General features: G+C 49.3%; 2 protein-coding genes across 5 annotated transcripts in view; both read left to right on the forward strand.

Annotated features, from left to right (window-relative positions):
- Positions 1 to 26,826, forward strand: part of Gnb1 (G protein subunit beta 1) — a 268,388-nt gene that overhangs the window by 176,859 nt on the left and 64,703 nt on the right. For 3 of the 4 annotated variants that reach the window (XM_052178356.1, XM_052178355.1, XM_052178354.1), the window contains exon 1: positions 24,753 to 24,974. The exons of the other annotated variant lie outside the window; for it this stretch is intronic. The gene's annotated coding sequence lies outside the window, so the exon portion shown is untranslated. Of the gene's footprint in view, positions 1 to 24,752; positions 24,975 to 26,826 lie in introns of those variants that run through there. 4 annotated transcript variants of the gene reach the window in all.
- On the forward strand, positions 1,089 to 2,785 carry Tmem52 (transmembrane protein 52). The gene is made up of 5 exons (XM_052178358.1): positions 1,089 to 1,167; positions 1,260 to 1,303; positions 1,419 to 1,460; positions 1,949 to 2,127; positions 2,233 to 2,785. The coding sequence occupies exons 1-5, from the start codon at positions 1,099 to 1,101 to the stop codon at positions 2,490 to 2,492; spliced, it is 594 nt and encodes a 197-aa protein (XP_052034318.1). The 5' UTR covers positions 1,089 to 1,098; the 3' UTR covers positions 2,493 to 2,785.

The raw sequence follows: 26,826 nt of genomic DNA on the forward strand, positions 1-26,826 counted from the left end.
TCCTACTCATTGAGGGAGAAACCCAAGATTCATGCAGGTATGTACACAGTAAAGAAATAAAAGGTAGGAGAGAGGGCGGCTACACCTCCTATCGTCCCTTAACCAGCCTGGTTGTGCTGACCACCTCCTGCGATTTGATCACTAGTGTTCTAATAGTCTCCTGGTAGCTGAGCGCAGAGCAGCTGGCGCTGTTCTTAGCCTGGAAGGAGGATGATTAAGAAGATCCTCCAGGGCTGGAGAGATGATTCAGTGGTTAAGAGCACTGAATGCTCTTCAGAAGGTCATGAGTTCAAATCCCAGCGACCACATGGTGGCTCACAACCATCTGTAACGAGATCTGACTCTGAAGTGTCTAAAGACAGCTACAGTGTACTATATATAATAAATAATTAAAAAAAAAAAAAGATTCTCCAGGAAGAAGCAGCCACTTCAGCAGAAGAAGAAGCAGGCATTGCAGGTTGAAGGAGGAGTGGTGGTTCCCAACGAATGCAACCTTTAAAGCCAAATGTTTTTTGGAAATTGTTCTGTTTGAAGTGGTTCAGTAGCTCCAGACCAAATGGGCCATTCCCCAGAGGCAACGACTAGGAGTCCATAGCAAATGTCCTTGAACGGTGGTTTGGAAGGCCCGGCATATTAATGGTGTAAATCCCCGTTCCTTTTTACCTAGCCAATTGTGGAGCTTGAGGGTGCATTTACTTATCCTGTAAGGCCACAACCCAGTGCAGCCCAGACTGCAAGTTTCAGGAGATCAGGTTTGTGGGTGGGGATGGGGACTGGGGACTCAGGTGGCTGGGTGAGGCACCAATCAGATACAAGACAGACCCATGTCCCGAGTACTGCTCTATCCCCTCCTAGGTCTCACACTGAAAGATCTTGATCCTTGATGACAAGGAGGGAGAGGCATGGATGGGGCGCATGTGTGTGTGCGAACATGCTCTCTCAAACTTATATTGGAAAAAACAAAAACGGAGAGCAGGGAGCAAGGAGGGAAGCATACCAAGGTGGGCGTGACCCTGGACCTTCAGCTGACACGGGCCCAGGGGCGGGGCCTCATAAACTGAGCCGGTGTTGGACTGAGTTCCGCTCGGTCTGCGGAACATGGCCCCGGGGCCCTCAGCCACACGTGGGATCCTGCTGCTGCTGCTGCCTCTCCTACCCCTGTCGCAGGTGGGTTGGGCCTCACTAGCAGCGGGTTTAGGGCATGAGGGGCGGCCCCGAGTTCTGTCCCGCCCTGATCTGGCTCAGCATTGTCCCCACAGGTGACCCTGGGTTCCGCGGACAGCAACTGTGAGCCCTCAGATCAGTAAGTAGCTGGGGGCCAAGGGGAGAGGGAGAACTTGGACTGTGCTGGGAAAGACTGGAGCGGTGGAGTGAGCTAGCAGATACCCCACCTGCTCCAGGTGCCGCTGTCCCCGCAGGTGCCCACCCCAGGCCCGCTGGAGCAGCCTATGGCATGTGGGGTAAGTGGAAACAGACATGCCAACCCTCTGGTCCGACAGTTCCTCTGAAGGTAGACCTAGGCTAAGACCGCCAGAACCCCTTCTGCCTCACCTACTGCATCAGCTGCCCCCAACTCCCCCTACGCTGTCTGAAGAGCACTTGAGCCCTAGGCAGCCTTGGAAACCAGACCCGATTATCCTCAGCAGAAGGCACAAGGGCTGTGCAGTTGCCTGGGGACAGTGTGTCCTGGGAGTGAACCCAAGGCCACCCCTGGCCAGTACCGGAGAGTCAAGCCAGGACTGGCCCCAGCTGGAAGAGACCAGTGCAGGCATAGGCTCCTGAGGCCTGAACCCAGCTCAGGAAGCATCTGGCATGGAAAGACTTCTCTTACTTTCTTTTCACTTGTCGGTTATCCTGTCTTGGGTGGTTAGGCACAACTGGCCCCCAGGTGCAGGTGCCCATTGACCGAAGGCCAGTCCAGTGGTAGATCCTTGCTCTTCCTTGCCAGGCTTATCCTGCTGGCCATACTCCTGATGCTTCTGTGTGGGGTCACAGCCAGTTGTGTACGCTTCTGCTGCCTCAGGAAGCAGCCACACACCCAGACACACACGCCAGCAGCATGGCAGCCTTGCGATGGGACAGTCATCTCTATGGACAGCGACAGCCCTGCCCACAGCACCGTGACCTGTGAGTGTCTGGAACCCACTAGCGAGCATTGGGGGTGGGGGGCGCAGAGGACACTGTGGGGTGAATGCCAAGCCATCTCAATAAACCCACTCTTGTTCCCTGCAGCCTACAGTTCTGTGCAGTACCCGCTGGGCATGCAGTTGCCCCTGTACTTTGGAGAGCCAGACGCTGACTCTCTGGTCCCCCCCACCTACAGCCTGTATGCTTCTGAGCTGCCGCCCTCCTATGATGAAGCCGTGAAGATGGTAAAAGCCAGGGAAGAAGCAGCAGCTCCCTCTGAGAAAACCAGCTCTCTGCCTGAGGCCTTGGAGCCAGAGACCACTGGAAGGCCCCAGGAGCCAGGCCCCAACACCCAGAGACCCTAGTCGCACCTATTTGAAAAGGGTGGGAGTTCTTTCTTCCAGAGCCATTAAACCATAGCCTGGATTCCTGGCACTTAGGACCAAAGAACCCCACTTGTGTCATCCTTCCCCTGGGAAGGCCAGCCATCCAGCACATTGCTGCAGACTCGGCCTCATTGCTATGCAATGCCCGGCCAGCCAGCCTGCCCCGCCCCCATATCGGCCCCCCCTTCTTCATCCCTTCCACCCATCCGGGGCCCAGCAGACCCTCAGAGGATGATCTAGACCTCGAAGGAGCCTGGATCTTGGGAGCTCAAGCCCCACTGGCATGTCAGCCCTTTGAGGGGGAAATAAAGTTTATGTAAACATGGTCTCTAGTGCTCCATAGGGCGTCCAGCAGGCCTTAAGTAGCCACCCCAGTGTAAAGAGGCAGGGTTAGTGCATATGTATATGTGTGTGTGTGGGGGGGGTGTCCTTCTGCTCTTCCTGCTGGTGTTTAGAGCCCATTTCTGGACAGTGGGAAGGGCCATGGGTCAGAGAGAAATGATCTCAATTTCAGAGTGTGCTCACATTCCCTTACCCAGGCCCCCCTCTTCCCTCCAGGTTGGGACCATGAACAACAGTAGAGTCTGACTGAAACATTTACTTGAGAGGAGGTGTTTAAGAACAAGCAGGCCTGTGGTGAGCTTCACTGGGAGTGTAATCCTGACAGAAGCAAGAATATGTCAAGCAGAGGGTGGCGCGGTGGTGAAGGCCAGACGAAGGCAGGCAGGCAGGCACACAAGAGCCAGGCCACAGGCCAGCCTTGTGAGGTAGCATCAGGGACTAAATAAATCTATGTAACAAACCCTAGGGTCAAAGCAGTGTATACCAGATGAGACCAGGTGAAGGACACAGGAAACTAGCATGGGGGAAGGAGGTGTGCAACAGGGCCATGGTAAAGGTTCCCAGGTAAAGGCTTCCCTGCCAGCAGGTCTTGGGACATCCTGCAAAGGAGCATTTCAAGGGACAGTTCAGCAATCAACCATCCTTATTTTATTTTATTTTATTTTGTTTTTGTGGATTTTATTTTTTTCAAGACAGGGTCTCTCTGTATAGCCCTGGCTGTCCTGGAACTCACTCTGTAGACCAGGCTGGCCTTGAACTCAGAAATCCACCTGCCTTTGTCTCCCAGAGTGCTGGGATTACAGGAGTGTGCCACCACCACCCCAGCTGCAATCAAGCATCCTTTCACACCTTGTGGCAGCAGGTCCCTATGAAGGCATTCAGCAAGGGGCGCTTTACCCCGGCTGGACCTGGAGGAGGGAAGTGTTGTCAGTGAAAGTTTCCTTCCTTAGGCTTTCAAAGCTTCTCCTTAGGCTCCCAAGCAGCCCTCACACCTTGGGTGTATTCTCTGTCTGCAGCCCTGCCTACATCCCCTCCCCAACCCACCCAGCTGGTCCACAAGAGGTTCCATTGGGTGCTGAAGCCACCTTACAATGTGCCTTAGATGGCCAAAAAGAAATGAAGTAACTCTGGGCTGCTTTGGGCAGAGCATGCTGGACCACGGGGCTAGCCAGGTCTTAACTAGGCTCAACTACCTAGGGTTTCCAGGATACAGATTCCAAAATCCTTTTAGGGTTAGAAAGTCCTGCCAGTCCTATTTCAGGATAGGCTCAGTCAGGGCCACTTCCTGAACTTTCTCAGCTTGGGCATTCACTCACCCTGAAGATGAGTGCTAAGGGCTAGTAGCAGAGGGGCAGAGAAGGGCTAGCCAATGCCAGATCTGTTGTTCCCATCTCGTAATCTAACTCTGTATCTCCACATATGTGAACACACACACACACACACACACACAGCCATATACACACATACATACACACACACAAATAATAAATAAATATAAATGTGATAATTTTTTAAGTTCAGGGCTGGGGAGATAGCTTGGTAGATTAAAGCTCTAAGCTCTGCTGTGAGGACCCTCATTAAAGGTTGTGATCACTTATTTGGGAAATTTCTTGTAAAAGGCCCAGCCCAATAGGCTAGTTTCCCATTTGCTTTAGTCTGGCTGGACCCACATACACTCAGTGCCAATCCCACTGCCAAGACTTGGCAAACATTCTACAAAGGTACAAAGACTGAACAAGTGCCTTAAGGATCCTGGCTACCATGCACAGATGGAACTAAAGGTCCCCAGCTTAGATCAGAAACATGGGCACAGCCTGTGGCCAGCACTGTGAGGCTGGCAGGTTGCCTCCAGGCAGTTGGAGACTATTCTGGGGTTTCTTGAGAAACATTCCGAACAGCAAGGGCAACTCCCTAGGAAGTAGCAAGGTGCCACAGAAACACTAGAATACTCTGTGCCCGCTTACACATTGTGTTTTTTCAGATGTGTACCAGCCCCTCTTATCTGAGAGTAGCAAACCACAAGGCAGTGGTGCTGACCCCCAATACCACCCAGGCAGAAGCAGAAGACCTGCTGGGGAGAGACTGCAGCACTCAAAGATTTATGCTTGCAGATTTCAGACCCTATGTACTGAGAGCCTAGACTGTTGGCTGCCAAAATTACTTATGACCTTGGCCCACCTGTCCCATGCCTGTCTGATGACTCTAAGCATATGTGGCACTCAGTGTTCTCCACAGCCCAGCCTACCAGAATACCCAGAGCTGCAGGATGCTCCCTGTTCAAAGTAGGCCAGCTGCAGAGGCTAAAGTCTTGTGCCTTGAGTGGGGTTCCCCGCAGTGGAATCTAGGTGTTCTTTTTTTTTTAATTTTTTTAAATATTTAGTTATCATATTATATGTAAGTAAGTACACTGTAACTATCTTCCAACACCAGAAGAAGGAATCAGATCTCTTTACGAATAGTTGTGAGCCACCATATGGGTACTGGGATTTGAACTCATGACCTTCGGAAGAGTAGTCAGTGCTCTTACCTGCTGAGCCATCTCTCCAGCTCCCGAATCTAGGTGTTCTTAATCCACTGAGCTATCTCTCAGCTCTGAACTTAAAAACTTAAAAGAAAAAATTGTCACATTTTTGTGAGTATGTGTGTGTGTGTGTGTGTGTGTACTCACGCACCAAGTGGTGGGCCTGTCTCCCAGAAGACATCAGGACATTGACTGTGGGAGGGGCCAGCTCTGGGTTTAATGTGGTGGGAGGGTCATCCTAATCCTTCCTCCTGGCTGTAATCTGTACTTGTTTCCCCCAGGGTTGAGGGCTGTGATGGTTTGTATATGCTTGACCCCCAGAGTAGCACAATAGTAGGTATGGGTTCTGTTGGAGTAGATGTGACCTTGTTTGAGTTGGTATGTCACTGTAGGTGTGGGCTTAAGATCCTCACCCCAGTTGCCTGGGAGTCAGTCTTTCACTAACAGCTTACAGATGAAGATATAGAACTCTCAGGTCCTCCTGCACCATGCCTGCCTAGATGCTGCCCTGTTCCCACCTTGATGATGATGAACTGAATCTCTGAACCTATAAGCCAGCCCCAATTAAATGTTGTCCTTTATTAGATTTGCCTTGGTCACAGTGTCTGTTCATAGCAGTAGAACCCTAACTAAGACAGGGACTCTCTGTATACTTAATGCCTTCTTCCAAGGGTACATAGTAAGGGAAATCACAGTATCCAGACACAAGTCACCCCACCTAGAGCCCAGAGTCACAGAGAGGAGGCAGAAGGTTACAGAAGGATGACCTCATGGTCCTAGGCAGCCATACTTCCCATCTCTTATCTGACTGTGGCTCACAGCTGTGAATAATAGACTTGGTTTCCTGCATCCCAGACTACTATCTTCCAACAGAGCTAGACTATAGCTCTGAAGTCCTGAAATCTTGATGACTTCATGATTTACACTCAAATTGTCCATTCCTGGAGCCCAAGTCAGAGCCAAGACAACATTCTCACCTCTCCCCTGCCTCCAACACTGTTCTCTTCCCGGCTGTGACTCTATCCTCGCCCTAGCCCCTAACAGGCAAATCTTCATCTTCTTTCTCTTTTTCATGCTGGCTGACTTCTGTGCCTAGTGCATCCAGGTAAGAGAACAATAAATCTTCATTTTCCATCATTTTATAGCTTCTGATCATTGAAGAAGAAAGGAAAAGCTAGCACAGCATCTGACCCATCTCCTGTGTGTATGTGTGTGTGTGTGTGTGTGTGTGTGCATGTGTGTGTTCACATGTGTGCTACAGTGCACATTTGGAGACCAGAGGACAACTTGCAGAGGTTAATTCTCTCTTTCCACTGTGTGGGTTCCAGGGATCAAACTCAGGTTGTAAGAGTTGGTAGTGAGCTACCTATTGGGCCACCTTGCTGTCCCCAAGTAGCATATTGGCCTCAAAACAGAACTTTTTTCTATAGGTTAACAGCATCCACTATATGTAGAGTTTGGTTCTTCATATATCAGCAGACATTTGAAATGTTTTTTGTTCTTGTGAATAATTCTGTAAGGAAACATGCAAAGATACTTTTTAGATAAGATTAACATTTGAATGGGTAGGATTTGAGAAAAGCAGATAACCGATGGGCCTGGTCCATTCAGCTGAAGGCCTTGAGAGAAAAGACCAAGGCCGGGGTTGGGGGTGGGGAGCAATTCTATCTGCCTGCAGATGAAGGCCAAGAATGCAACATTAGATCTTCCCTGGCTCTCCAGCCTCCATAATCATGTGACCCATTTTAAACTCAGTCACTGTCCTTACCCAACATTTATGTATGAGAGAGACAGGGGTATGTGTGTGTATGTGTGTGTGTGTATGTAAAATGTCTCTCTAATCCAGAAGGTCACACAAGGGAAGAGACCAGACTCACAAGAGCCATAAAGACTAAGGAACAGTGTGTTCCAGGAGCCTTAAGGCATCCCCTACTGTAGAGCATGCTGTGAATTTTCTGAATACAGCTATATGGATCCCAGAAGTTTGGGAGGATATATATACAACAGGAAGAGCCCAGTACTCCCTGGCCCTGGTGCTTTCAAAGACAAAGACCCAGTATCCTAGCTTCATCTGTCTTTAAGATAAAATATCCTAACAAAAAGCAGTTCAAGGAAGAAACGGGTTTAATTTGGCACACGGTTCCAGGTTTCAGTTCATCACTGTGGGGAGGTCAGCAGCAGAAGCTTGAGATAGCTCATATCTCATCAACATTCAAGAGCAGAAGAAGGAACACACACATGTTCACTTGGTCCTTTGTGCTTAACTCAGTTTCTCCATTCTTATACACTTTAGACCCCCTAACTACTGAAAGGTGCCACCCAAGTGCACTAGGTCCTCCTTCATCAGTTAATTAAGAAAATCCCTACAGGTGTTCTACAGGCCAACAAAATTGGCCTCACTGGGACTCTTCTCTGGTGACTGTAGGTGTTCACACTGGTAACTTGAACTGTCAAAACTGCCCGCTCAGCCCATCTTCCCCCAGATTTCCCCCAGACAAACTGCGTCCTTACCTCTTACCCTTCCCTCACCAGTCATGTTTCTGAGCTCTTCCAGATCCTCTGGCTCTGCTCTCCCTCATATATACAATAGGAGTGAACTTGATTTCATTTTCATTCACCTGGTGCTCAGAACCCTGGAGGGAGAGCCTCCTTCCCAGGTGTTTGGCTTCTCCTAATCGAACCAAGCTGCTGATTTGACTCTTTTAAGATACGCATGGAATGCTGGGCAGTGGTAGAGAATGCCTTTAATCCCAGCACTTGGGAGGCAGAGGCAGGTGGATTTATGAGTTTGAGGCCAGCTTGGTCTACAAAGTGAGTTCCAGGACAGCCAGGGCTACACAGAGAAACCCTGTCTGTGGGGGGCGGGGGGAAGATCAAGACAGGAGAGATGGCTCAGCATTAAGGTTTAGTGGAGAATTCTATCAGATCTTCAAAGAAGACCAAATAACTGATACTCTTCAAACTATTCCACAAAATAGAAACAGAAGGAACACTACCCAGTTCATTCTATGAAGCCACAAATACTCTGATACCTAAACCACACAAAGATTCTACAAAGAAGAACTTTAGACCAATTTCCCTATGAACACTGATGCAAAAATACTCAAATTCTTGCCAACTGAATCCAAGAACACATCAAAACAATCAATCATTCACCATGATCAAGTAGGCTTCATCCCAGGGATTAGGGATGGTTCAATATATGGAAATCCATCAACGTAATCCACTACATAAACAAACTCAAAGAAGAAAACCACATGATCATCTCATTAGATGCTGAAAAAGCATTTGACAAAATTCAGCATCCTTCATGTTAAAAGTTTTGGAAAAATCAGGAATTCAAGGCCCATACCTAAACATAGTAAAAGCAATATACAGCAAACCAGTAACCAACATCAAACTAAATGGAGAGAAACTTGAAGCAATCCCACTAAAATCCGGAACTAGACAAGGCTGCCCACTCTCTCCCTATCTATTTAATATAGTACTTAAAGTTCTAGCTAGAGCAATTAGACAACAAAAGGAGATCAAAGGGATACAAATTGGAAAGGAAGGAAGTCAAAACATCACTATTTGCAGATGGTATGATAGTATACTTAAGTGACCCCAAAATTCCACCAGAGAATTCCTAAAGCTGATAAACCACTTCAGCAAAGTGGCTGGATATAAAATTAACTCAAACAAATCAGTAGTCTTCTACTTAAAGGATAAACAGGCTGAGAAAGAAATTAGGGAAACGACCTATGGTCACTTGATATTTGACAAAGGAGCTAAAACCATCCAGTGGGAATAAAGAACAGCATTTTTAACAAATGGTGCTGTTTCAACTGGTAGTCAGCACATAGAAAAATGCAAATCAACCCATTCTTATATCCTTGTACAAAGCTCAAGTCCAAGTGGATCAAGGACCTCTGCATAAAAACAGATACACTGAAACTCAGAGAGGAGAAAGTAGGGGAAGAGCCTTGAACACATGGGCACAGGAGAAAAGTTCCTGAACAGACCACTATTAGATTATGCTCTAAAACCAAAATCAACAAATGGGACCTCATAAAATTGCAAAGCTTCTGTAAGGCAAAGGACACTGTCAATAGGACAAAATGACAACCAAAAGATTGGGAAAATAACCAATCTTACATCTAATAGAGGGCTAATATCCAAAATATACAAAGAACTCAAGAAGTTAGACAGAGCTAAAATTCTCAACTGAGGAATACCGAATGGCTGAGAAGCACCTAAAAAAAAAGAAAAAGTTCAACATCCTTAGTCATCAGGGAAATGCCATTCAAAACAACCCTGAGAGTCCACCTCACACCAGTCAGAATGGCTAAGATCAAAAACTCAGGTGACAGCAGATGCTGGTGAGGATGTGGAGACAGAGGATGCTCCTCCATTGTTGTTGGGATTGCAAGCTGGTAGAACCACTCTGGAAATCAATCTGGTGGTTCCTCAGAAAGTTGGACATAGTATTATCTATGGACATAGTATTGGATCCAGCTATACCCAAAAGATTCTCCAACATATAACAAGGACACATGCTCCACTATGTTCATAGTAGCCTTATTTATAATAGCCAGAAGCTGGAAAGAACCCAGATGTCCTTCAACAGAGGAATGGATACAGAAAATGTGGTACATTTACACAAGAGTACTAATCAGCTATTAAAAATGAATTCATGAAATTCTTAGGTAAATGGATGGAACTAGAAAATATCATCCTGAGTGAGATAACCCAATCCTCACAGGAGCAAATATGGAGACCAAGTATAAAGCAGAGACTGAAGGAAAGGTCATCCAGAGACTGTCCCACCTGGGAATTCATCCCAGATACAGTCACCAAACCCTGACACTATTGTGGATGCCAAGAAATGCTTGCTGAAAGGAGACTGATATAGCTGTCTCCTGAGAGGCCCTGCCAGAACCTTACAAATACAGAGACAGATGCTCATAGCCAACCATTAGACTGAGCACAGGGTCCCCAATGGAGGAGTTAGAGAAAGGACTGAAGGAGCTAAAGGGTTTACAACCACATAGGAAGAATAACAATATCAACCAACCAAACATATCCCCCACCCCCAGAATTCCCAGGGACTGAGACACCAACCAAGGGGTACACATGGCTCTAGCTGCATATGTAGCAGAGGGCTGGATGGCCTTGTCAGTCATCAATGGGAGGAGAGGTCCTTGGTCCTATGAAGGTTCAATATATGCCCCAGTGATGGGGAATCAAGGGTAGGGAGGTGGGAGTGGGTGGGTGGAGGAACACCCTCATAGAAGCAGGGGGGGGCAATGGAATGGGGGGATCTACGGGAAGGGGGGACTTGGAAAGGGGATAACATTTGAAATGAAAATAAAGAAAATACCCAATAAAAATATATTAACAAAAAAGAAGTTACTACATAAGGTCTTTAATGAATTTACATTTGAATCAAAATTGTCCAGTCCTAATTAAAAGAAAAATTCATGTAAGCTTCAGGGAGTCATGAAACTTGAATCTGCCTGTCACAGGTCAAAAAAATTCCAGGTAGCCGGGCGGTGGTGGTGCACGCCTGTAATCCCAACACTCTGGGAGGCAGAGGCAGGCGGATTTCTGAGTTCGAGGCCAGCCTGGTCTACAGAGTGAGTTCCAGGACAGGCAGGCCTACACAGAGAAAACCTGTCTCGAAAAACCAAATCCAAAAAAAAAAAAAATTCCAGGTAAGTAATGCTGTTGACCAACAGTCTATGATTTCCACCCTACTGCCTATCCCCTCCCCTCCCCTCCCCCCACTACTAGGACCATAGTTCTGGAAGTTTCAAGTAAACACCCAAGATAAAGATATTCCTCAGCCGGGCATTGGTGGCACACACTTGTAATCCCAGCGCTCTGGGAGGCAGAGGCAGGTGGATTTCTGAGTTCGAGGCCAGCCGGGTCTACAGAGTGAGTTCCAGGACAGCCAGGGCTATACAGAGAAACCCTGTCTCAAAAAAAAAAAAAAAAAAAAGATTTTCCTCAGGCTGTAGAGATGGCTCAGTGGTTAAGAGCACTGACTGCTCTTCCGAAGGTCTTGAGTTCAAATCCCAGCAATCACATGGTGGCTCAAAACCATCTGTAATGAGATCTGATGCCCTCTTCTGGTATGTCTGAAAACAGCTACAACAGTTCATCAGGTTACCAGCTCGGTGGTAGTAGACCCATCTAGTATGCATGACACTCCAGGATCTATATCCAGCACAGCAAACAATTTGCATTGAAACAAATATTCACCAACTTCCTCAAAGTCTCCACACTTCCCACCTATCACAGGAGTGGATCTTCCTGCATCCAAAGAGAACTGGATGGAAGTGTCAGTCACCAGACGTGGCCTCTGTCCTCATCCCTGACAGACCAGGCTGAGGCTCAACCACATTTTAGTGAAGCAGAAGTGACAGGTGGTGCAGAATATAGGAAATGTATTGTCAGCCAGAGCTAGCTCCTTTTAATTATTTGTTTGTTTGGTTGGTTGGTTAGTTGGTTGGTTGGTTTTGGTTTGAGACAGGGTTCCTCCATGTAGCCCTGGCTGTCCTGGAACTTGCTTTGTAAACCAGACTGGCCTTGAACCCAGAGATCTGCCTGCCTCAGCCTCCCGAGTGCTGGGATTCAAAGAGTGCACAGCCATTTCCTAGTCCTTTTTATTCTTTTTGTTTCCCCTAAAGATTTTTTATTTTATGTGCATTGGTGTCTTGTTTGCATGTATGTCTGTAAAGGGGCTAGATCCCCTGGAATTGGAGCTACAGACACTTGTAAGCTGTCACGTGGGTGCAGGCAACTGAACCCCGGTTCTCGGGAAAAGCAGCTAGTGCTCTAAATTATTGAACCAGCCTCTTACCTTTAAAAAAAAAAGAATATTTACCTTTACTTTCCTATGTGCACCACGTTGATGCCTGCTACCCAGGGAGGCAGAAGAGGGTCTCAGATGCCCTGGAACTGGAGCTGTATTTGTGTTGTTAAGCATCACATGGATGCTGGAAAGAGAACTTAGGTCCTCTAGCAAGAGCAACAGATGCTTTTAATCGCTGAGCCACTTATCCCGCAATTCATCTTTACTTTCTTGAGCTTGAACTTCATCCTGTACCCAGGCTGTCGCTGAACACTGTAATCTCCCTTCTCTCCATCTCCTGATTATAGAGACTTCAGGCTTCTCCAGCAGGCCTGCTAAGATTTTCTCTTCTTAATGTTTCTGAGGGGTTAGGTGGACAGCTGAATTGAAAGCCTTTGCGTTCTGGTACAAGAGTGCCCCACACTGTAAGGCGAGGTCAGCTTCTTAAGACCCTTACGGGGAGCCGGGAGCCTGGCACTGGGAGCTTGCCTTTAATAACAGTACTCAGGAGGCTGAGAAAGGCGGATCTCTGATTCTCAGGCCAGCCCGGTCTCAGAGTTCCAGGACAGCCAGGGATACACCATGAAACTTTGTCTCGAAACACTAAAAAAGGCAGGGCCTGGTGGCGCACTCCCTTAATCCCAGCACTTGAGAGGCAGAGGCAGGCGGATTCCTGAGTTCAAGGCCAGTCTGGTCTACAGAGTGAGTTCCAGGACAGTCAGGGCTACACAGAGAAACCCTGTCTGGGGGGGGGGGGGGGACATACCTGGCCAGGCGGTGGTGGCGCACGCCTGTAATCCCAGCATTCTGGGAGGCAAAGGCAGGTGGATTTCTGAATTCGAGGCCAGCCTGGTCTACAGAGTGAGCTCCAGGACAGCCAGGGCTATACAGAGAAACCGTCTTGAAAAATCTAATCCAAAAAAAAAGAATGAAAGAAAAAAAAGAAACACTAAAAAAATTGTGGGGGGAGGGGAGGGAGTGGTGTTACTGGGCCCAGATGGACGTTTCTCTCAGGCCGGGTCCTGACATTGTCCATGTCAATCATGCCAAGCTCCTTCTCAGCTCCACTTTTAGCCCCACCTTCTTTCAACCAGTCCGTGAGCGGCGCCGCTCAGAGTTCAGAAGTTCTGCTTGATCCCACCAGGAGGCGCTCAAGCACTACTCGCAATCGGGTGTGGAGGCCAGGGTTCTTAGGAATCTGGTGGGACTAAAAGCTGGGGTTGGAGACCGGGGGTGGGACGCTCTGTTTACGAAACACTGTCTTGTAAGTATCACTTTCAGGTTTCCACAATTGTAAAGAACAAGATAGACAAATTCCATCTCAAATTCCATCACCTGCAAAGCCTGACGACAGCTACAGTCCCGCAGGAGCAGATGCTAACTCGGGGTGAAGGGGTGGAGAGGGGGACACATGCAGAACTCTAACCCCAATCTGTGCAAGAGCCAAGTTTCCGACTAACAATCCCTGCAAACAGCCTTCTGGGCATGCTGTCGCCGCGTTCCCACCAGGCAAGCCAACAGGCCTGGACCTAGTCCTTGGATAGGCAGTACTATGCTGTACTTTCTGCTCTGTCCAGCCTCAACTTGGCTCAGGCTCAACTGAGCAGCCCAACGCCCTGAATTCTACGATGGGACAGGGAAGGGCTCGCCCTTGATCTTTTCTGTCTTAAATGTGCAGCAGAGCTATTCTGTCCAAAGGAATTGAGGGCATAGACTGCTCTACACCTTAAGTCCATTGTGGCCAGCCATAGAGTAGAAGTGGCCTTTGCATTTGCCAGGGAGTTCCGTCCTGTCTACATCTCTACAGTATGGAAGGAAAACTGAGACTGGGGAGTAAAACCAGTGCAGGTGCGTGTATTCTTTCTTCCTTCTTGCTCCGGGCCCGCTTGCTTCAGCCCAATGATTTATTTATTATATGTAAGTACACTGTAGCTGTCTTAAGATGCACCAGAAGAGTGCATCAGATCTCATTACAGATGGTTGTGAGCCACCTTATGGTTGCTGGGATTTGAACTCAGGACCTCGGGAAGAGCAGTCAGTGCTCTTAACCGCCGAATCATCTTTCCAGCCCATGTATTCTTTCTTTATAGAGCTCTGGTCTGAAAGGCAGCATCTGCGAGCTGTGGTGGGCAGGTTAGGCAGCAAGTGAACATGAACCTTGGTTCAATAGGACCCCGAGAACACCCAGTCAGTGTTGAATCAAAGGCATCTACTCTTGTCCCCACTGCAGGGCTGGAGTGCTTTTCCATATATATATTCCATATATGTATATTCATATATGTATATGTGTGTGTGTGTGTGTATGTATATATATAGTCTTTTCTAGAAGTCAAAGAAGGAAAGCAATAGCATACACCTTTGATCCCAGCACCCTGGTGCCAAAGGCAGACATATTTTTGTGTGTTCGAGGTCAGCTTGGTCTATATAGTGAGTTGAAGAGCAGCAGAAATACATAGAGAAACTGATGACTGAGAGGGACAGAGAGTAGAGAGAGAAGAAGAAGAGGAGGAGGAGGAAGAGGAGGAAGAGGAAAGACCCCAAAGGGTAGACTGGCTGTGCTGGCACACATCTTTAATCCCAGTACTTCAGAGGCAAAGGCTGACATCTCTGAGAGCTCCACACCAACCAAGTCTACATAGTGAGGCCCTATCTAAAAAATAAGTATATAAAAAATAAAGCTGGGTGTGGTGGCAGATGCCTGTAATCCCAGCACTTGGGAGGCAGAGGCAGGCAGACTTCTGAGTTCCAGAGTAGCCTGGTCTACAGAGTGATTTCCAGGTCAGCCAGCACTACACAGAGAAACCCTGTCTCAAAAAACCAAAAAAATAATAAAATAAACTTCAGAGAGCAATAGAAGGGCAAAGGAGGCAGAATAGGAGACCATTAGAAGTCTGAGTTAGTCATAGGGCCAACCACAGAGGACTCAGGGCAGGTCTAGGAATGAGCCCCAGAGGTATTGCAGCAGGGCCCAACCCATCTCACAGGGACGTCACAGAGAGAAGCTCCAGGGCTCTAGCTCCCTTCATGACCTCCTGGGCTGTTTTTCAAAACACCAAGCACCTTTGGCCCAGCCTCCCCAGAAAGGTACCTGAAGGCTATGGATGGATGGTGCTGGCTCCAGCATGCATACCTTACAGCTGGAGGCCAAACACCAATTCCAGCCCCAACTATCAGTCCTCCCAAAGCACAGCACTATGCAACTGCCTGGAGCCATAGCTCTCTCTTCCCCCTTGCCTGCCTCTCCTCATTGCCTCTTTCCGGCAAACCTTGCATCATCTCCCAGGTGGTAGGTGACTGAACCACAGGGACAAGATTCTAGATAAACAGCTCTTGGACCCCAGAGGCCACTCAGGAGGAAGCTGCCCCTGCAGGATCCAGGTCCTGCCAAGGATGTGTGGGCTGAGTCCCTGGGGTGCTGCCTGGGGCTTGAGGCTTAGCATCAGGGATGGCTCTACAGAAGCTTAAACTGCTAACTGCTTCTTGCCTTGGAGCCTGCACAACAGGGTCTAGCCTGAGTGTCAAGTGTGGCTGAACAAGGCTTAGATGGCTCTGGGTAAAGAAGTGGTGTGAGGAGGCGCTTCAGCGACTTTCATTCCTAGTACTGTTGAGCTCGGGATGGGTTCTTGCTCCCGTCTCAGGCAGAGAGGCCTGGGACAATGCCACTGGCATGATGAGCAGACTCAGGCATGAGGCAAAAGGTCAGCTGGCCTGAGGAAGAAGCAGAAGGGCACCGGACAGTGGTGGTGCACGCCTGTAATCCCAGCACTCTGGGAGGCAGAGGCAGGCGGATTTCTGAGTTTGAGGCTAGCCTGAGTGAGTTCCAGGACAGCCAGGGCTATACAGAGAAACCCAGTCTCGAAAAACAAACAAATAAAAAAAAACAAAACAAACAAAACAAAACAAAAAAAGAAGAAGAAGCAGAAGGGCCCTCCCTCAGGCTGGGCACCCTTAGCAGGGAGAGGACAAACTCCTGAAGGCTGACTTCACATCTAGCATGGGGCCCACTGGGTGGGAATCAAGAGACCAGCAGGACAGAAAGGATAGAGATGTGGGTGCAGTAGAGAGGCAGAGGCTGAGAAATCATGAGCTCAAAGCTAAGCCAACTCTGATCCTGTCTCGAAGCTATTGTTGGTGTGATACTCCTTGAATTCCAGCACTTGGGAGGCAAAACCAAACCAAACCAAACCAAACCAAACCAAACCAAACCAAAAATCCAGTGGTGGGGCATGCCTTTAATCCCAGCACTTGGGAGGCAGAGGCAAGTGCATTTCTGAGTTCAAGGCCAGCCCGGTCTACAGAGTGAGTTTCCAGGACAGCCAGAGCTACACAGAGAAACTCTGTTTCGGGAAAAAACAAAACAAAACAAAAAAACAAAAACAAAAATCCTGTCTCAAATTTTTAATTAAAAAAATGGATGTGGTGTTATATCCTTTAATCCCAGCTTTAGAGGGCAGAGGCAGGAGGATTAGGAGCTCTAACTCATCATTGACCTCAAAGTGAGTTAGAGGCTGGCCTTGAGACACGGTCAAATATTAAATAAATAAATAACAATGAGCACATTTTGCTAGGCAGTGGTGGCATGAGCCTTTAATGCCAGCACTAAGGAGGCAGAGGCAAGTGGATCTCTGAGTTTCAGGACAGTCAGAACTACACAGAGAAATCTCTCTCTCAAAAAAATGTATGTATGTATATACACCTTGGGTATATTTGGTGTCCATAGAGGCCAGAAAAGGGTGTTGGATTCCCCTAGAATTAAGAGTTACAGAAGGTTATGAACCACTGTATGAGTGCTGAAAACCAAACCCAGGTCCCCTGGATGAATAGCCAGTGCTTACAACTGCTGAGCCATTTCTCCAGCCCTTTCCACATTAAAAAAAAAAAAAAAAAAAAAAAAAGACAAGGTAAAGTAAAATTGGGGAACTGAGTCAATAGAAATATTTAAAGGCTCTCTTGCCCTTTTGATTAAGTCAGTGAGACCTGTAGAGGTTCTTTGTGGAGACCTCTGTACCTGGAGCTGGGTGTGGTGAGGCGAGCAGGTAAGGACATCAAGTGTGGGTTCTCTGAGACTAGAAGGCTATAACCAGGAAGCTTCCTCAGGGAGGGTCAATCTGGTAAACTGGGGTGACTTTCTGTTAGAAAGAATGTGGCATACAGATCTTCAGCCTAAGGGGAATTCAGGGCTCTATGAACAGGACCCACTGTTAGGGGTCCTGGGCCCGTTGTAAACTCATGTTACACCCTGCAACTTGTAGGCTCCAGAGGCCAGGCAAGGCTTGTAGATGGCCTCCCTCTGCCCACTGGAAATGGCTCTGATAGTATAGTCTTATTTAGTGACAGCTAGTTTCCTGGTGTAGAGGGACACTTCCAGGTACACATTCCATCTATATACACCTGTTGGGCCTAGCAGGGTTGTGGTTGTAGACAGGAGTCTGGGAAAACCTAAGTGCCAGCAACAATCCTGTGGCCCCTTAGCCAGAACCCTAAGGAGCCTGGACTCCGTGGAAACTTTGAGAGCTGGGCGCCTGCCCCTGCTGCTGCTGCCACAGGTGTGAGATGTTTACCTAGCAGGTGCTGGAAGAGCTGAGTCTCAGGATAGTGGGTCCCTGGGTGCCATCTGCTGGGAAGATTCCCCATGATGTCAGGAACTCCCTTCCCCCAGGTGAGGTTCCAGGCAGAGAAGAGAGCTGGAGGCAGGGGCCTGCACTTAGCAGCTCAGAATTCAGGTTACTAACTCCTTTGCCCTAGACAAGTTATCATGACCTCAGGGTCCATATCCAGGTCCTGGGTTCAGCATGGCCAAACAGTATGTGTGTTTTCCTATTTGTTGGTCCCAGAACCCTCTTCCTGTGCTTGCCTAGGCCTGTGGGGGAAGGAAATGTTTTGTCTGCAAGCCACAAAATGTCTCAGGGCTAAGAACTGCCTCTGGACCACTCTGCTTCACCGAACCACCCACCAGGCCCCATCTCTGGATACTGAGGCCTGCACCCTATATTCCTGTTCACTCAAGTCCTCTCATCTGTGTATATGTCAGAATTTGGGTATAGGCCTCTGCACCCCTCAACCTCTGTCACATCTCCATCCATCCTTTCTCAAAGAGTATGTACCAAGGTATAGTCACCAGCTATCCCATCAGGCCTGAACATGTGGCCTGCAGGAAATGGAGGAAGTCCAAGAAAACAACTGTGGCCTTTACTTAAATTGCTTTTCCAGGCTGGGCAAGAAATAGGACTAGGGGGGCTGGAGAGATGGCTCAGCAGTTAAGAGCACTGTCTGCTCTTCCAGAGGTCCTGAGTTCAAATCCCAGAAACCACATGGTGGTTTACAACCATTCATAATGAGATATGATGCCCTCTTCTGGTGTGTGTGTGAAGACAGCTACAGTCTTACATATAATAAATATATAATAAATAAATGAATCTTACATATAATAAATAAATTATACTAACATATAATAAATAAGTGAATCTTTTAAAGAGGAAATAAATAGGACTAGGGGCTGTTGGGAAGGAGGGAGCCATTGTGGCCCCAGAATTCCCAGAGATCCTGCCCCAAGAGATGTCTTAATGAATGTCTAGGGTAGGACCAGGGCCCAAAGTTGGGGAAAGGGAGCCCTAGCTTGCTTATTAGGTGAACTGAATAGTACAGAATTGGAATTATGTTTATTTCAGTTGTCCCTCCCAGCACTAACTGGACATTCTGACAAGCCAGTGTCCAGAGCTGCCTAATCATTCCTGCATTGGGCAGTAACCAAAGCAGGAAATAACAGGCAAATTTATCTTCACCCATGAGTCCCACAAACAAGAAAGGCTCCTTTAGATGTAGCTTAACTGCTCTCCAAATTCCAAAGTTTTATGGGGTTTTTTGTTTGTTTGTTTGTTTTGTTTTTTGGATTTGATTTTTTTCGAGACAGGGTTTCTCTGTATAGCCCTGGCTGTCCTGGAACTCACTCTGTAGACCAGGCTGGCCTCGAACTCAGAAATCTGCCTGCCTCTGCCTCCCAGAGTGCTGGGATTACAGGCATGCACCACCACCACCCAGCTGATTTTTTTTTTTTTTAATGTGCTTTGGTGTTTGGCCTGAATTTATGTCTGTGCACAGGCTGATCTACTGGAATTGGAATTACAGACAGTTGTGAGCTGCCATGTGGGTGCTAGGAATTGAACCTGGGTCCTCTGGAAGAACAGCTGATCTTTCTTTCTTTCTTTTCTTTCTTTTCTTTCTTTCTTTCTTTCTTTTTTTTTTTTTCCAAGTCAGGATTTCTCTGTGTAGCTCTGGCTGTCCTGGAACTCACTCTGTAGAACAGGCTGGCCTCGAACTCAGAAATCCTCCTGCCTCTGCCTCCAAAGTGCTGGGATTACAGACATGTGCTACCACGCCCGGCTAGCAGCAGATGTTCTTAACAGCTGAGCCATGTCTCCAGCCCTTTGGTTTTGATTTTTTTAAAGAAAAGGTCTCATCTGGTAGTTTATGAAGGCCTGGAATTAGCTATATAGACCAGGTTGGACTTGAATTCATAGCAACTCCCCTGCCTGGCTTTTTGAGTCCTGGGATTATAGGCATATACCACCGTGTATAACTCCAAATTCTTGCTTTAGCAGGAAGATTGGTTGTGAGGGGACCTTGAAGCTTTTTCCTCTTTGAGCAGTGTTTTCCTCCTGCCTGGTGACAGGAAACAGTCCCATCCTTTGGGTTGGGGACTTTGTGTTACCTAAACAGAGCTCCTAACAGCAGCCTCCAGTTTTCTGCCACAAGGGCTCCTTGAAAGTTGAAGGAAGCCCTTCAGTGTCTTGTTTTCACAGACATCTCAGATGCCTCTGAATACTGCAGTGCTAAGCTGGGGTGACCAGAAGGCAGAGTTCATGGTAGTGATTTCCTTATCAGGCAGAAGGAGATATCACAGGGAGGAGCAGAGGCATGGGTAGGTATCAGGAACCCCAATAGCCTCATGGAACACCTGGCTTCAGTTTGCCTCCATAGCCCAGTTGTCTGTTCATGAACTATTTACCAAGTCAATTGCTTTGTATACAAGATGGTTTAAGATTGTGTTCTTGTTGGCCTGATTATCAGTTTCAACCTTTATGTTTGGGCCCCTGCTCTTTTTGCTCATAGCTGCCTTCTTCATTAGAGAGTTTAAATGAAGATGGTATTGGGGAGCCCCTTATTTAAGTTTCTCTATGGCACCCAGGCCAAGGCATAGGCCAACAGTTTCACACACCTAACTCAGGCTGATGCACCCTCCCACAAATCCTAGAAGAGGTACTTGTGGTATCTTCCAGGAAGGCAGCCACTACTGGGCCACATGGGGCCTTTACTGAAGTCTAAACAGTGCACTTGTCATAGATGACAGGGAGCCATCTGGCCTCTTCCCAGGTTGAGTGGAGGCCACACTCTACCCATTCTCATTGATAAGGCACTTCAGCCTTTATCCCAGAACTGCCTCAGCACGTGTGGAAGTCAGAGGATACCTTTATAGCTTTCTCCTTCCATTTGTATGTCTGATTTATGTGGCAAGCTCTTTTACCCACTGAACTGTTTGTATTATTTTTGAGATGGTGGCTCTTTATGAAGGCCAAGGTGGCTTCATCTAGACTTAGCCTTCTGAGTGATGGGATTACCATCGTGCCTGACTCACTGGGCACTGCTAGACATCCTTCCCACTTCCATCTCATTTTGGTCCCTGGATACAGGATATCTGGTTTGTGATCAAAGGTTAGTAGTGATCAGAAGGACCAGGGTTTTAAGCCTGGTAAGAAGAAATCGGCATAGGACCAATCTGGTGAGACTGGGAGGGAACTGGGGGTCCTTTAAGGATCCTGGCCAGTCTATAAAGACTACCACCCTCCTCCTGACATGTCTCCTCCTTGGGGATAGATGTGTGACAGGAGGTTAGCTCTGCATGGGTCCAGGTTATCTTAGCAGAGATGGCAAGGACAAGTATGCTAAGGGGGTGAAGGAGGGATGAGGGTCTCCTCAAGAGCCATGACCCCGTTCTTTCATCAAGCCCCACCGCATTTGGAAGCCCATGGGAACTAATTAGCACTTTTGTGACTTTTTGTCACCTACATTCTGAGTCCCTGGGCACCGTCACATGTCCCTCTTCTCTTTCCTTCCTCTTCTTGGGGCTCTGGGCTGTGGAGGCAGGGGCAGGCTGCAGTCTCACTTACTGGAAGTGACGATGGGGTAGCTAAAGTTGTGTGGTGGAGAAACTAGATGGTGCTCAGCAGGACAGGAATGGATGGCCACAGGGCCTGAATCCAGGCCAGGACAAAGGGACTTTACTTGTCCCTACCCTGCCCTTTTTACCAGATTTGGAAATCTAGAAGTGTTCCTTGGTGTTTCAAGCTTCTTCAAAGTCTGGCTGGAGCAAGGCACCAGGGCACTGCCTTGCTCTGGTTCCCTGTCACATGCCTAGATTGTTTGAATAATTCAGATTTAAGAAGACCTACTTTCCTGTTAGGCCATTTCCTGCTAAAGAGCAGATGGGGGAGGGGCACTTGAATTATACATCCATGCTCCCTGGGTTTTTAGAGAAGGCTGGGCACTGAGCCAGCCCCTGGGCAGTGAGTGCCTCCACCCTGGAGCCCTGTTCAGCCCTGCATCCACTGCAGATGGGCCCTGGGCTGGTCACATCTGACTGGGTGTGGCTATGGATTTGCCAGCTGATTTCTGAGATATTTCCTGAGAAGGGAGTGTGCCTGAAAAATCAGGAGAGGCCTGAGTCCTGGGCTAGAGGCAGGGATCCCTTCAGTTTTTGTCTGTGGAGGGGGCTGGGCGGCCATGTAGGAGCCAAAAATCACAAGAGGCCTAGGCTACGGGGGTAGGTGAAGGAGCTTCAGAGACTTTGGGATACAAAGGAAAGGCTAGCTTTTTATCATCTTCAGGGCAGGCTTCTAGTTAGAGCAGGCTGGACTGACCAAGGTCCAGGGCCAGAGGTCCCCAATGCCTGGGGAGTGCACATATCAGACTGGGGTGAGGCCACGTGGCAACCTAAAGCTTCAGCTAGGGATCTGAGAATCAGGGGTCAGCCCCTCCTCTTCTTCCTTCCTTCCCCTCAACTTTGCCCCTGACGCCCAGTCCATAAACACACACAAAAAACCGATTACCTCAGCAAGCACTGTGGGGCAAGTTCCAGGGAAGGTTCTGCCCCACCCTGAACAGTCATAGATCACAGATATATGAAAGTACAGAGGCTAAATCTCAAAGTCTGAGGAGGCTGAAGCAGGAGGATCCAAAACTCTAGGTTAGCCTGGGCTGCATAGCAAGACTCTGTCTCTAAACCAACAGTCCAACCAACCATATCAACCGTGTTAGCCTCATTGTCTTCGTAAGGGAACGTGCTCATGAGCTGGCAATAACTGGGAGCAGGGAGGCAGCTTATGGAACAGGGGAGTCCCAGTGCCTAGCCTCTATGGGGCCCAGTCTGCTCCCTCCCTGCCCCCATCTTCACTTATGAGACCTAGGAGTGGCTGAGGGGTACAGCAACATGGAGGGCTCCAGAGAGATAACTTTCCTTGTATACTTCAGGCTAACTGCCTCTGTCTGTCTCCTGTCTATAGGACCTCTTCCTCCCTTCCGTTCATTTCTGCTTTAAGTCCTTCACCAGAGAGGTCCTGAAGGGTGGGCATCCACTCCACATCCTGCTGGAGTTCGATAACTACCTTAGGACCTGAGACCACCTGACAATACTCAGATACAGGAATGTATTCCAAGCCCCCACCCTTCTCTGTGGAACCAGCAGGAGCCTGGGGCCCAGATGTCTCCTGGTTACCCAGCTGTTCACGCTCTTCTAGCTCCACCCTCTTTTGGACCAGCAAGGACTAACAGACATCTTATCCCTCCCACTCTCTTCCCAGGTATTGCTCTGGTTGCTGGGTCTTGGCCCTCTCATTTGGAGCTCAGAACACCACTTAGATACTTTCCTTTCAAACCATTCTTTGGGGTCCTCTGGAGGTGGGGTTTGTACGGTGGGTGAGGAAGTCACAGAGTCACATTATTAAGTAGGAAATGAGCAGGGCAAGGCCATTGGGAATAGGCTACCCTTGAGGAACGAAGCTGGCAATGGATATTCTCTCGGGACTGGGCTACCAAGAGGTTGGGAGCATCTGTGCAGAAGTGATAGCATCAAAGGTCTGGCCTTCACAAGCTTATGGAATAGACCCTTCTGGGAAGTTGGAGTCACAAGGGACAGTGGAGAGGACGGTGAGAAGAAAGGACCCTGGACTCTTACTGGGAGAGAATGGGATGATGGAGCTGTCAAAGGCTTCAGGTAAAAAACAGTCACCAATGACAGTGAGTCAGGACATAGAGTGAAGCACATAAGAGTCCCAGGGGTCAGAGGCCCTATGGTCGAATGATAATGATAGCAATGGTGGTTCTATTTGAGATAACTGGAACCAGTTTTCTTACTCTTAAAGCAGGTCACTCAACATGCAAAGAGGAGAATATGAAGGAACCCTGCAGTATTTTGGAGAGACCATACACTTAGAGTGCTCAAGAAAGATACAAATGCCCACATGACCGTTTTTTGCACGTACATATACGTATTTTCATGTATATGTGTGTTTTTCTTCAAACTGCTCAGCAATGACACTTCAGTAGCAATGAATACCCACCACCTGGATCCTCACTTCTACCATGCACTAGCAGAAGCAGATCTTGAAATAAGGCGTCAGATCATGGCTGGCAAAGGGAAAGTATATGAGTAAACTGTCAGGACTGAACAATGATAGGGACATTTCTATGGCCTGGCAGGAAGCATCGAGGACAGGGAGGGAAAAGTGTACAGACAACCCAAAGGCTGTTTCCAAGAAGCAATGGGCTTCCAGGAATGGCTGCAAGGTGCACAGAAGCTAACTAGAATGGAAGGTATCAAGTATGAAGGAAAGCCTCCTCTGTAGCAAGCAAGCATGGAAAGGTGCCAAGTCTCAGAAGCCAAGGTGGTGGCCAGCTCCACCGCCCCGCCCCCGCGAGCTGTGGCTCTTGTTTAAGAGAGGGTAATGCAGGCCAAGAGGAAATAAGAGAGGTCCTAAGCTGGCTTTGGAAAGAGCAGAATGGGAGTGAAAAAGTCAGTGTGGCAGGAGTCATATTAGTCGAAGGTGGCTGGACAAATAGACAAGACGGACCAGACCGAATGGCATGTCTTAAAGATTTTGGTGGTTAATATTGACAACCTTCCTGTCCCACTTGGCTATTTCTGCCCTTTCCCCCACCCCCACCCCCGCCATCTATGCCCTGCTAGGCCGCTCCCTCACGCATGCCTTTCGGCCTTCCCGGGCTGGTCATTCAGGCAGGATACACCCTGCTCTAGCTTGGGGCACATGGTACAGGAGCGGACACCAGCAGGCCAGAGCCAGAGGTCACCGAGGCCGATGGGCTGGCAGACTCCCTGGAAGACCCTTGCGGGGTACGTGGGGTAGGGTGGGAAAAAAAAATCACGGTTACTTTAAGTCGCTTGCGCACGCGCAGAGGGAAGGAGGGGGGCGGGGCGCAAAGAGCGGCACGCGCACGCTGCTCGTGCGCGGTGACGCGACGTGGGGTTTCCCGAGGCTGCGGGCAGGGGCCGCCGCGCCCATCCTGATGGCTGGAGGCGTCTGAGGGGCGGACGGCGGCGGCGGCGGTGGCGGGCGCGGGCGGCGAGGGCAGCGGGGCTGGGACTGGAACAGCCGCCGCGCGGACCCGACCAGCCTCGCCGGCTCCTGCCCGCAGGCCGCGAGCGCGACGACCAGGCGGCGGCGTGGGCGCCAGACCGGGCGAGGGCGAGGTGAGCGCGGCTGGGGTCTGTGAGCGGAGCCTGCCCCGGACTGGGCCAGGCCCTGCAGCTCTTCTTTCCGCTCAGGGGTCATCGGCCGCTGGTTTTATCCTGCTCTTCAGGGTGGGGTGGGCGATCCCCGGGTCTGCTGGGTGGGCGGCGGGGCCGGGGGTCCCGGGATCCCAGGGTGAGGGATGGGGCGGAGCCGCCTAGGCCGGGGTGCGGGCGGGGCGCGGGCCCGGGCCAGGGTCTTAGGCTCAAGGCCGCATCCCGGGGTGCGGAACCGCGGCGGGATCCGAGATGCGCCAACCCGGGTGGAGGTCCTGGGTTCAAGGCCAGATCTGGGATGGGTTCTGGGTTCAAGGCTGGACTCCGGATGCGGGACCTAGCCTGCGGTCTTGGGTTCAAAACCCTGTCGGGATTCGGTTCCCAGACTCCTGATCCTCGGATCGAGGCTGTTGCGGGTGATCAAGGGCCTGATGCCGGATCCTGGAGGTTGTCTTGAGCTTAAGAAAGGGAACGGGATGTAGGGCTAGGGCCCGGGTCATAGGTTCGAGCCTGGATGGGTTGCTAAGGCGGGGATGCTGGGCGCGCCGCAGGCGCTTCTTCTCCTGGCCGGTCCCCGCGGGAACAAAAGCCGAGCTCTGCCCTCCGGACCGCGCCTTCCTGCGGGGCGTGGGACTCGGCGGGGCGCGCGGGGAGCGGACACGGGGCGGGTCTCCCGGATTCCGCCATCACCCCTGCCTGGTGCGGGCCTACGGCTACCAAGCTTCCCAGCTCCCTTGGCTGCGGGCGTTCCTGGCCCCAGGCACCCGCAAATGAATGGGCGCCGCGTCCGGCCGCCGCGACAAGATGGCGATGCCCGCCTTTGTCAGTCAGGACCGCGCCGTCCGCTGTCGGGGCTGAAAACAAAGGCCGGCTCTGGAGGCCGGTGCAGAGGAAAACGCGCCGGGCTCCTGGGTTCGCCTGATGCCACTGTGCTGGGAGGGGACGTCCTGCCCAGAGCACTCAGAGGGTGGCCTAGCCTTTCCGTGTCTCCGCAGCCTCGGGTTCCCCAGGGGAACTGCAGCTTGGCTTTTGACCTTTTGATACATTTGAACATTTTTTTCCGGGTTTTTTTAAACCACAGGGTTGGTATCCTGAAATAGCATCTCTATATATGCTCAGCTCATCTTTAAAGAGGTTATGCCAGAATTTTTATTTCGAGAGGAGATTTAATGGGACTTCGATTAATTAATTGTTTAGTGCATTGCTTTTTTTGCCTGAATGTCTGTCTGTGTGTGTATGTGAAGGTGTTAGATTCCCTGGAACTGGAGTTATAGTCATTAGCTGACTTATGGGTGCTGGGACCAGAACCCAGATCCTTTGGAAGATCAGCCATTGCTCTTAACCCCTGAACCATCTCTCCAGCCCCAAATTAGTGGAATTTATAACTAAGTATATTAATGACACGTGTGCATGCATATTGAAATTTCAGGTAATTTGTAGTGTTGTTTGGTAGTAGTACTTTGTATTGTTATGTTTCCATCTTATAGCAGCAATCAAGCCTTTTTTGTGTGTGGCTAAGTAGATTTACTGTGAGATTTACTGTAATGTAGTCATTCTATCATGATGAGCAAATAAATGGCAGGGTTTTTTTGGATTTGTACCCCCCCCCCCCCCACAGGTGGCTGTCCTGGAACTCACTCTGTAGACCAGGCTGGCCTCAAACTCAGAAATCTGCCTGCCTCTGCCTCCCAGAGTGCTGGGATTACAGGCGTGTGCCACCACAGCCCGGGTTAGCAGGGTTGTTTTTTGTTTTTTGTTTTTTTGTGGTTTATTTTATTTTTGAGTCAGGGTTTGTGTAGCCCTGGCTGTCCTGGAA

Source organism: Apodemus sylvaticus, chromosome 3 (assembly GCF_947179515.1).
Source record: "Apodemus sylvaticus chromosome 3, mApoSyl1.1, whole genome shotgun sequence".
Classification (NCBI taxonomy): Eukaryota; Metazoa; Chordata; class Mammalia; order Rodentia; family Muridae; genus Apodemus; species Apodemus sylvaticus.

What these genes read in the sequence shown, in the direction of transcription:
- Tmem52 (XM_052178358.1), top strand. Translation starts at nt 1,099, where the DNA reads ATGGCCCCGGGGCCCTCAGCCACACGTGGGATCCTGCTGCTGCTGCTG. An exon ending in AGCAGCCTATGGCATGTGGG is followed by an intron (nt 1,461 to 1,948) that starts GTAAGTGGAAAC and finishes CTTCCTTGCCAG; the next exon opens with GCTTATCCTGCTGGCCATAC. An exon ending in TGCCCACAGCACCGTGACCT is followed by an intron (nt 2,128 to 2,232) that starts GTGAGTGTCTGG and finishes TGTTCCCTGCAG; the next exon opens with CCTACAGTTCTGTGCAGTAC.